Source organism: Papaver somniferum, chromosome 1, assembly GCF_003573695.1.
Source record: "Papaver somniferum cultivar HN1 chromosome 1, ASM357369v1, whole genome shotgun sequence".
NCBI lineage: Eukaryota > Viridiplantae > Streptophyta > Magnoliopsida > Ranunculales > Papaveraceae > Papaver > Papaver somniferum.
The window spans coordinates 13,508,291-13,519,206 of NC_039358.1; the positions used below are offsets into that span (position 1 = coordinate 13,508,291).

The 10,916-nt window shown below is 37.1% G+C and overlaps 1 protein-coding gene across 1 annotated transcript in view; it reads right to left on the reverse strand.

The window, feature by feature from the left end:
- Nucleotides 1–1,164: 1,164 nt before the first annotated feature.
- Nucleotides 1,165–10,916, reverse strand: part of LOC113279444 (DNA damage-binding protein 1) — a 10,029-nt gene continuing 277 nt past the window's right edge. Inside the window, exons 2-19 of the mRNA XM_026528141.1 lie at nucleotides 10,848–10,896; nucleotides 10,254–10,313; nucleotides 10,055–10,146; nucleotides 8,834–8,885; nucleotides 8,139–8,201; nucleotides 7,943–7,992; nucleotides 6,869–6,944; nucleotides 6,558–6,767; nucleotides 6,346–6,452; nucleotides 6,118–6,226; nucleotides 5,365–5,565; nucleotides 4,917–5,132; nucleotides 4,227–4,337; nucleotides 3,809–4,084; nucleotides 3,408–3,682; nucleotides 2,724–3,075; nucleotides 2,266–2,550; nucleotides 1,165–2,046 (exon numbers count right to left, since the gene is read on the reverse strand). Of these exons, the coding sequence (XP_026383926.1) occupies nucleotides 1,465–2,046; nucleotides 2,266–2,550; nucleotides 2,724–3,075; nucleotides 3,408–3,682; nucleotides 3,809–4,084; nucleotides 4,227–4,337; nucleotides 4,917–5,132; nucleotides 5,365–5,565; nucleotides 6,118–6,226; nucleotides 6,346–6,452; nucleotides 6,558–6,767; nucleotides 6,869–6,944; nucleotides 7,943–7,992; nucleotides 8,139–8,201; nucleotides 8,834–8,885; nucleotides 10,055–10,146; nucleotides 10,254–10,313; nucleotides 10,848–10,896 (3,166 nt within the window). The 3' untranslated portion in view covers nucleotides 1,165–1,464. The remainder of the gene's footprint in view (nucleotides 2,047–2,265; nucleotides 2,551–2,723; nucleotides 3,076–3,407; nucleotides 3,683–3,808; nucleotides 4,085–4,226; nucleotides 4,338–4,916; nucleotides 5,133–5,364; nucleotides 5,566–6,117; nucleotides 6,227–6,345; nucleotides 6,453–6,557; nucleotides 6,768–6,868; nucleotides 6,945–7,942; nucleotides 7,993–8,138; nucleotides 8,202–8,833; nucleotides 8,886–10,054; nucleotides 10,147–10,253; nucleotides 10,314–10,847; nucleotides 10,897–10,916) is intronic.

Here is a 10,916-nt window from a genome sequence, read left to right on the forward strand (position 1 = left end):
TTCTTGCTCATTGAAATTATTACATATGATACTAGGTTTTTGGGCTTTCTGGTTTAAATGCGTCGACATATGGTGAAGCTTATGTATCTTCACTCCTTTAGCCATTAAGTCAGCTACTGCATTGTGTTTCCTGTTGATATATTGTATTCGAGCTTGTGGAAGATTTTGAAGAACATTTTTCGCTCTACTATTGTGCTTTCCGCTTTCTACGGAATTTCCATATTTTCTTTGTTTATTATATCTGCTAGTTGTTTGCAATCTGTAACTACGGATACGCTAGATAAAATATTATCTAATAGCCATTTACCTGCCTTCAGTAGAGCTTCTGCTTCTGTATGAACCGGTAAAGTTGCTCTATCCCAACCTGCTGCTAGGTGCATGAAAATTCCGTACTAGGGTTCTGGCAAATGAATTTCGATTTTATCATCGCATACTTTTGTTCTTGGTAGTAGGGGTCTGGCAAATAATATGTTAAATGGAATTTGGGTTTGACAATTCCATATAAACTCTTCGCTTTGCCAAGCCCACAGCATGCTACTACTTTCCATTTATAAAATATATAAGTGAGACTTCACAAGTAGTGTTTACCCTTAACAGCACGGCATCTCTAAATTTCGGAGTCATGGGTAAACCACCAGATTGTTTGTCATTTACCAAACTCTAATTCCCCGTGTGTGCCTGTGGAGTAAACTTGGGCAGCAGTGCACACATTTCTATTTAAAGGATATCTAAGGCCACTTTGCAAAGATACTGGAATTAAAAAGTGAGAAACTTTGGCTTGCGATCCCACTTGGAAATCACCAGTGTAGAAGAAATACATGCCAAGATTGCAGGAGTATTGAAATGGACTAAACAGGAGTATTGATTAGGTTTCTTTTATTTTGTGGTAGAGAAAAACAAAGCTCCAGTCCAGTTGTAAAATCATGAAATCATTACATGAGTCTATAACATGTCAAGTGCACAAGTGGTTGGTCATTAAAAGTTGTGGGAAACGTTAATAAGTGAGGAAGGAGATAGGGTTATTACTCTTTTAGGTCAACTACTACTGTTCTCCCCGATATATACAAGCTTGCTGATGATGCGAACTAGTGAAACCTACTACCAACTAACCTTTTGGTCTGTAGTAGGAAGTTTCAGCAGGCACTGACCTGTGCGGATCACATATTATTGAAATTTCGGCAAGTCCGAAGAGATACAGCATCTGTAAACTACTCCAAACATCGCGGACAATTAACATTTCATTATCCACTGCGAACTCATTACACTTCAAATTGAAAAGCTAAACTAAAACAGATATACAGAGATTTGTTCACGTTCAAACCCCAGGATTTTCCACAAAAAACATTTGTTTTCTACTGGATACAGAAAGACAGTGAAGCCTTTATAACAGCTCATAAGATACAAATAGGCAAAAACACAGAAGAAAAACGATAGAGGGAGATAGCATACCAGGACACTCACATGTCAATGCAACCTTGTCATTTCTTCTACTCTCTTACAGAGCTCCTCAATTGAAACACTCATGGCTGCTGAGATCTCTTCCATTCGGTTCCGGCTTAGATCAAGGAATGATTCAATCAAATCCCCGTCCAAGAAGTTCTTGGCATCTACAGTCTTCTTTTCATTGTTGAAAGATCGCCATTGTTCATGGTTCAACCCCCCAACACCCTTTATGACCTTGACCAAGTTTGATTGCAACTTTTCTAGGAATAGGTAATGCTCCTGTGGAAGTGATGCAATAACTCCAATCACGCCATTGACAGTGCCGAAAATGACTGTAGGAATCTGACCCACGTCAGAATCAGGGAGACGCATAACAAGCGAACCGTGTCTGAACCGGTTCACGGATTCACCAAGGTGGTATTCACCAACAGACTCAAGCCTTGCTCGTTCTTCATCAGTTGTACCCTCACTATTCTTCCTGACAGAAAATAAGTTGAAATTGTTCTCAGCTCCAAGATAGATATCGTCATCGAGGATCTCGACTGCGGTCATCCAGTTTGCATTGTAGTCACGAGCCCGCTCCTCGATAGCTCCTTCTTCATGCTGAAAATAATCTTGAGTTAGGCTTTCAGCTTAAGGCAGAAAAAGCATGAAAGTGGAATGAAACATGACATCGACAAATTTAAACTAATTCCGTCAGTAGAAAATTAATAGAATAAATAAAAAATGAAGTTAGAATGTCTTTAAACTGAAAGCATGTACATCAAAATAAAAAAAAATAAAAAATTAGCATTTATTAAAAGATAGTTCATCGTACACCACCTTATATATTAGCAGCGAGATTGATTTCATCAAATCACCAACAACAATGAAATCTCCACGGGTTTGGACATAGAGAGCGAGAATGTGTCCATGATGACCACATTCTAACTGCAACTCACGGGAGCCATCATCCCGCAGCATCCATTTATACAGTTGAATCTTTTGATTAATAGCAGCAAGAAGTTTTCCATTGAATGAATTTAAAGAGTAAACTGAACCCTTTGTTTCCTTCTCCGCGATTAGCTGTAGTTTCCCATCTTCAACTACAAAAACTAGTATCCGACCCTGCAATCATAAATAAGGGGAGATGATAAGAGAATGAGGACAAAACTTAATGTGGAAAATCCATGGCTTTGAGGAAGATGAAGAATAAGGAAACACAAGAAAACATAAGGACGAAACATACAATTATAACTAGTACTGACTTATGTCTGCAAGCTTTAAGACAAGAAGGTCACCTTGGTTGGCTCACTTTCCTCAGGCAAAACATATGCAGTTCCCACGCAGTAATAAAAATTAGTGTCATCTGCAAACGAACAGCTGAGGATAGAACAACCATATTCATATGTATCAAGCGGATAAAAAGATATGATGTCAAATGTCTGATCATCTAACAATCGAACGAAGTGCATTTCAGAATCTTCATTGCTCGATTGGCAGTATTTCATAGTGCAGATCGCAAAGGTCCGGGATTGCTCTTGGTGACAGATACGCTTTGCATGCTCTCCCAGAGGAATTGTACGTATATGCAGCTTTTGGATATCGTCGATAGTCCCAATAGTAAGTTCACCTTCTTTTGCAATAGCAAGGCTGTAGATATAAAGGTAACAAGAAGATTATTGATTAGATTATTTGAAAAGATAGGGGTAATGTGCAAAAACAATTCAGCTTTAAGAAATTAATAGATGTGACTAATTTCATTGCGAAGCTTTAAGCAGGCCCTCGCTAGAAAAGTTAGGAGTTTTGCCCAGACCCACAGGAACATGGCCCATGCAGAAACCAAGTGTAAACTTAGGCTTGATCCGTACTTGGTCAGTTGGAAAATTGAATTTGAAGAGATATCCACCAAATGAAAGAGTTACAGTGAGGGATTTTTATTTATTATCAACATTATTAAAGACATCATGTAGAAGTTGACGAACCTGTCTGGGTAAGGAGCAGTGTTGAATGGACACATATAGCTTACTTCTTTCAAGTTCACATTACTGTAGAGTAACTTTTTGTTACTACTGTATATAACAGTAGGCCTATCTGATGCAGCAAACACATGTGTTGTGTTCTTAGAAGAAAACGTACGGAGCGTTATAGGCTGAGTTCCAAGTGAGACTTTTTTCCTATCTGTTAATTCGCCGGTATTCACGTTCAACAGAAAATTAAACAGGTGTCCGTCTCCAAGGGCGCATAACAAGTATGAGACCTGCGAAAAGAAAAAGAAAAATGGCATGTTGAAAAAGAAGAGAAGAAAAATCGATAACAAATTAAAGAGACATGATTAATATTGAACATAAAATACAATGGAAGGGAAATGTGGGGAGAATCATACCCCTTCAAAGGCACACAGAAGAACAGAGCGAGGAATAATCTCTCCTCCCAGTTGCTCCTTTCTTATGAGATCAAGGTCGGGAAGGGAAAATATCCGAACACTCATATCTGTCCACATACCAACCGCTGCTAGCTGACTGAAGTTAGGGTTTTCACCAATCGGGTTTATGTCAAGGCAGGACACCTCATACTCCAACTGCGCATATTTGGCTTCAGCCAATTTACCATCACCAATTTCTAGGTAAACTAGATGGCCACCTCCAGTTGCCAATAAAACCTGTAACCAAACAGAAGGCGTGCACTTTTAATACATATAGCAAGTGAAATTAGCATATGGAACCGCCCAATGCAATAATCACATTTTAAATCGAACTCATTATAAATATAAATCTCAGTATAACTGAAGTTTTGAAAAGAACCTGACTGGAATTTGCTGTGGCAACATTAACTGAAAATCCCACTGGAGCTTTCCATTCATCAAGGAGATCACGTGATGTAGAGCTGACAAGCCGTACAGAGCTTGCAGTAACCTGACATCACAAGGGATTAATTCCAGAATGTCTTCTCAACAAAAAATTTACATCAATGCTGAACTTTAACCAATAATCAATAAGTAAAATTCTTGCAAACCAAAAGGAAATTTAAACATCTCGACTCTTGTCACCAAACAAGATGCCAGAATTGAAGAAAACACAAAATAGTTCCAAAAGAGTCGTTATGATGTAACTATCAAAATCATATCAAAAGCCCGTGCTCAGCAAAGTTTAGGACTTACATCAGTTACAGTATAGATACTGGCAACTAGTTTCTCAGACTAGGTATAATAAAGTATAACATGATATAAACCATTATTTCGGTATTGAATATACATGAGTAAGATATCGAGAATCTTATTCTCGTAAAGATGCTGGAGTATTGTAAAATATATCGTATCTCGAGATATCATAAATCTTCGTATATATAACAGAACAGTTCATTTTCCACTGCTTAATCAGTTAAGCTACATAGAATTACACGATTACTTGTGAGGGATACTCTTTAAACAAGAAGATACGTTTGTATCAGAGTAAAAATATCTAACAACAACGTGAAAGTTCAAACACACTCACTTGTACAAGCTGGTTGTTTACAGCATCATGACAGAATAGAGTTTGAACCTCTGAATCAAAACCCTGTATCTCTGTTTCCTCTAACTCATCATCCAAATTCATTGCCAATATTCGAGTCTCACTGATAAAACTCACAACCAAAAAGGTATCATAAGGATCATCAGTAGATGCTCTTAAAGACCACATTCCTTTGATGCCTTGAAGTTCTACTGATGCCTGTGAAAACGAAGTAAACATAACAAGTTACTTCTTCTGATATCAGAATGATTGGATGCATATCTATGCAGATGACCTCAATGCTACAGACATCATCCTCCCCACATGACATCAGCATTGGACCAATCCCAATGTGGGCCACCAGGTTCAGGAGCACTATAGAGCATGTCAAGTACCCACATATAAGATAACATTTTAAAACATAAAGCAAGCAATGTGAAAAAATTCAGACCTGTTCATTGATCCCTATTCCATTCCGAACTATTCGTAAAGAACCATCTTTGTACGCTCCAGAACAAGTTACGACCTGACCTTGGCCCTGCCTCTCTAGGTCAACCACACAGAAATCCACGATAGGTCCCAAATTAACGTATCTTTCTACGACTTCTACATATGAGCCTTTTGCATCAGGGTGGAGATTTAGTTTTACAAGCTGTCATCAAAAGCAAAATAGGTGGAATTAATTTCCGACAATATACTAGACGATGTAGTTGTACAAACAAAACGAATTTAGATTTTAGTGACATAAGGTTTGGAAAAGGACCATGGGCCACAGGTATCATATAGCCTTCTCAATTTCTGTCTTTACTCTTTAGAGGTGTCAGACTTTGCTTTCGTAACCAGAAGTCCATAGAAAAAATGACATCAATGTTTTGGTATGAGTCTTAGCTTTTCCTCTGTCACTAAATAGTTGCAGACTAACCAAGATCACTTTTCGGTGTACGACTAAAATACTTTGCAGACTAACCAAGATTACTTTTTGGTGTATGACTAAAATATTTTAGTAAATCTGAGGTTATGGACATCCAATTTGAACTGGAAACTGGGTTGACATAATAAAAAAGAACAACCCTGTGTTGCAAGGATTGTTAATGAAAAACATAATGAAGGCGTGTCTAAATTAAAAAAAACACCAGTTTCAAATTTTGGTAATGTGACTTTTTCGATTATCTTAGGAAAAGAAGCAAAAATTACTGGAGCACACCTGCGAGTCTCCAAAGCTAGAGCCAACGTACACGATTGCATTGTCAAGGTAAGATATTGTAGATGCAATTGATGTCTCACCCAAGAGCTCAATTTTCAGACCAGTTACTCTGCAGCAAATAAACAGATGATACGATGAGAAAAAACAAGAATCCATTTCAACAATATTTTGCAAAACATAATTGGCTAATACGGATTTAAGACTGTCCAAGTTAGAAAGATCAGTCACCTTTCTTTCTCATGGGTAATCACAAGTAAGTGAAGAAGACCTGCATGATCACTGAGTAAGTAACGAGAGCCATCTGCATCAACCCTTCCATAGGCCCTTGTAATCGACTGCAAAAGCAGATTAAAAAAATCAACAAATGAAACAAGCCTGTAAATATCCATCTGCCGGCTAAAGCTTAGGGTGCAAATAAGAAGGTGTTTGTAGTAACTTACAGGTCTGGTCGGGATTGCTTTAAATACAACGGCACTGCAATAAACAATTGTTTCCTCTCCAATAATGATAACACCCCCAAGAGGCATTGGGACGGGAATTAACAAGCCAGCCCCATTATCAAGATTATTCTGTGACCATGGACCCTCCGAGAAGTCTTTTTCCTTGAGTGCAACCTCATATGTTTTAACATGTCTCGCATCTTTATTGTCCTGCAGTTCAGAGGAACCACACCGGATTTAGTTTTTACTAGACTAGAACAGCTTATGAGACAGCAAACATAACGAACAGAATATAAGTGCACATCAAAGACCTGGTAAAGAACAACAACTGTGGGTTTCGAACACCCAAAGAGGAATTTTATATCCAAAACTTGAAGCTCCTCAAGCCTGAAAGTGGAAGGGAAACATGTTAACTCGTGACAACTAAGAACCATTACATTAAGAGTGACTTGAAAAAAAGAACATGGAAATAGTAATAGACATCAATTCAAAAGCTATAAATGGCAATAACACTTTAACCTTGTGACTATGTCAAACTAACAGAGCAGGTGTGTTCAATACTAATTCTGAGAAACTAACAAAGCAGAGTCTCTACTTATCAGGGAATGGTTCCTTTTTAGTCAGAGTATTTTAATGCCAGTTCCAGCATCTCTTGAGAAATGCGCATTACAGGGAGCTGGACAAATTAGAGGAATGCTGCATGGTTACGACCGGTATGGATGTTTTATGCTTCAGGTTCTGGGGAAATTGGGCAAAAACCTGTTTTCTTTATCGTGTATGAGGTATCCTCCTTCTGCTTCTTATTTCTTTTTAAAATATTCTATTTCATTTAGTAGTAATCAAACCTCGATGCTTGATGAAACAGTGAAATTAGTAGTCAACGAAGCAGGGGTGGCCAAGCTGACCAACGTGGTTCACATTTGCAGCCAGACCTAATAATGTGACTATTGGCCACATCACTGCTATATATGGGAAGAAAAGAAGGGAAAAGAGAACAACACACAGATTTTGGATAACTGTGATATGAGATGTAATCATGAGAAAACATAACACACGAGGAATTTTGAAATGTGCAGTATATATGTCATGATCTGGAGAACTAATGGGAAATCAAAACGCAGTTACTTTGGTTCTCAATCAAAGCGTTAAAGAGATGCCAGATGATTTTCTGGCTCTCAGATATTTGTCGAGGAAAGTTTACCACATACAATGTAATGGCAAACTGTCACAAGTTATTCCATGCATTCTAAGGTATAAATATAAACTGATCTACTGCATATACTAACCAGCTGTATAGCTCCATTAAAAAGTAGTGCAAAACCCATAACTTTTATTGAAGACACCAGTGTAACAAATGCTTAATATTTAGTGAATAAGAGTAGTACCTTATGTTAAATGCTTCCTTCAGCTGCCCTCTACTATCGAAGGGTATAACCTGAATTAGCAAACAGATAATTTGGAGTCATTAAAGGAGACTTGAAGAACTCTAATACAATGCAAATAGAAAAGAAAACAACCAAATCAAGCCAAATAAAAAGGGCAGCTAAACTTATACGAAGAGGAGATTTAAAGATTACACACCTTGAATAAGCCATCATAAAGATGCAGACCGATTAATCTGCAATCAGGATCTATGATACCAATCTATACACAAAATAAAGATGGGGATTAAAAGTAAATCATACCCGTGTTGTTCTTTAAAACCAATACGATGTCAAATACAGGTTACACAACGAGCGATAACCATCTCAACATAAGTGAAGTAAAAGACCGTATGCAGCAGAAAAAAACATCGTAAGGAGTAACTAATGACTCTTAAGAGGTTTACATAAGCTTGAAAGTGCATGAAAGGCAAGTTCTGAAAAGGTTTCCAACTGTAAAAGAACATGAACATGGACGCGTAACATGAGAACTAAAGCAGACATAACTTGATAGATGTGATATTTTGTTACTTTAGGCACGAAGACACTTTGGACACTTGAACAGCACTAGGAACATTTGGCATCAGAGATGGTATTCAAATACAAAATCTCAAAATCTCATTCAGCTATGTGTCATTCAGCTCAACCCTTTCTTGCTAATTATCTATTTCCATGGTTATACATGTATTAGTGGGATGTCTGTGTTCTGAGATACAGTATATAACAGCAGCAGCTATGTCACCTATCGTGATTCTGTGAGCTATCGACTACATTATATCACTAAATAAATAGAGGGAAACCAAAAATAACGAGCTATGTAAATCAATTCAAGATTCTATTGACAGATAAACAAACCTGCCCATTGTCGGTAGGACGACCAATGCGATCCGAGACATCACCTGCTGCCCTGCACATGAAAAAGAACACAATTTCTTGTGCTTAAGTATGTGTAAGTGGTTACTTCCAAGCTCCAGTCTTCCAAAGATACTTCAGATGCTTGCAAAATATAATTACAAAAACTCATAGTCCTATATTAAAAATTTTGACACTATTTTCTAATAAAAATAAAATAAAATTAGACACTATTTTCTAGCAACGGAAATGAATGGGACTTGCTAAACCCAGCCTGAATTTCAATTGCAAGCAAGCAACAAAACCAGTACTGTTACAAAGAAACATAATCTCAACCAATGGGATTTGCTAAACCCAGCCTAAATTCAGGGAGAACTGGGAAGTGAACTAGAAAACCTAACGAGAATATCAAAGAACGCTCTTTTTAGATCGTTACTGGAGACGATGAAGGTCTACTGGCCTAGAGAATGTATATGGTGCATGTGATCCCTAAAGAAAGCTAACATTGTAGTCTACAACCGGTGCAAAATAGTGGCCCGACACTCAACTTTTACATTATGGAATTAAACTGCTAAATAAATTAGAGAGTATAGTCATATGCAGAAAGAAAAGAAATCTTGGACGCAAGTCTTAATAGCAGTTCACTGTGTATCACGAAGGTTACTGGCAAGCAAATGGTAGACTCTCATTGGTTCTTATACAATAGATCAAGAAGATAACGAATAATATACTAAATATGAAGACCAAAATCTGATTTAAGTTTCAAATAACTTGCAAGGAGAATCAACATTAAATGCAATGGTGGCTTGACCTGAAAATAGTGCCAACAAGGGAAGAGCGATTCAAGAATAAGACAACCACAACAATCTAGGCTGGATGAGGAAAAGGAAGCAGATGACAAACATGTATCTCCGATACTTTAACACAAAGATCTACCACGAATACATTAAGAATGGAGTTATTTAGTTGAAACTTTAACACAGCACTGGGATGGTTGAGGGTTCAAGTAATCAGATTTATTCAAGACTCAAGGACTCAATGCAAGGTTTAGTGCAACTAATGTAACTATTCTTCTAATCTTTCAAAATAATAATGTTTTATGTCAACAGCTATCCAAATCGTATATTTGCAAATAGACACCTTACTATTTGTCAAAAAAGGGAAAAACAAGGGGGTAGGAATGGGGGGGAATAGTGCTTAGTTTCAGAACTTTTAAACATATACCTGGTCACAAGTTCAGATGACTCTGCATCCCACTGTAAAACGCAAAACTTATATCTCTCGGTAGCAATAAATAAAAAATCTTGAGCTTCTCCCTGATTAGATGCAAAGAAAGAAAAAACGAAAATATAAAACTGTAAAACTCACAGAAACACATATAAATAATCACATGACTCTGAAAAATTGAAAAGGAGAAACTCACATGAGGGCGAAAAAGCTCGAGTGTTGCGATTCTTCCGTATATTGGCACATCCAGTACAGCCTGCGAGACAAAATGCTCTCTTAATCTTAAGTTTGAACCATAAAAGTGGTAATGGACATTAAATATCCATATATCACCCAAACAATAAAAAGAAGTGAAATTCTAGTACAAGAAGGTTATGTACCATTGTACCAACAAACATAGCCAACAATAACGAAACATGCATCTAATTTAGATAAAAGAATTCGTAAAGCTCGTTCCGAATACCTAACAGAATAGCCCGACAGTAAGTCTATTAAGACAAAATGCTCTCTTTTGTCACTCTTTACTTGGTAATACCCATATCACATTTGCTTACTTAGTTTCGGGAAACAATGTTGTACTTAAAACTTCGAAAACCTAAATCTTCCCTTCAATTACTCAAAACTTTACAAGTTTTACATAATAATACTTGATTATTTTAACTACCAAAGCATCCATTGACACAAAACCAAACCCTAGGGTGCAAAAACATGGGTTTAGGAGAAAAAAAATTACATGAACAAAAGATACAAGATTTAGTAAACCAGGAATACAAACTTAATAAATCAATACCTGTAACCCTTGAGCATTAATGACATGAATCTCAATACGAGTACATTTCCTGGTAAAAAAAAAAAAACT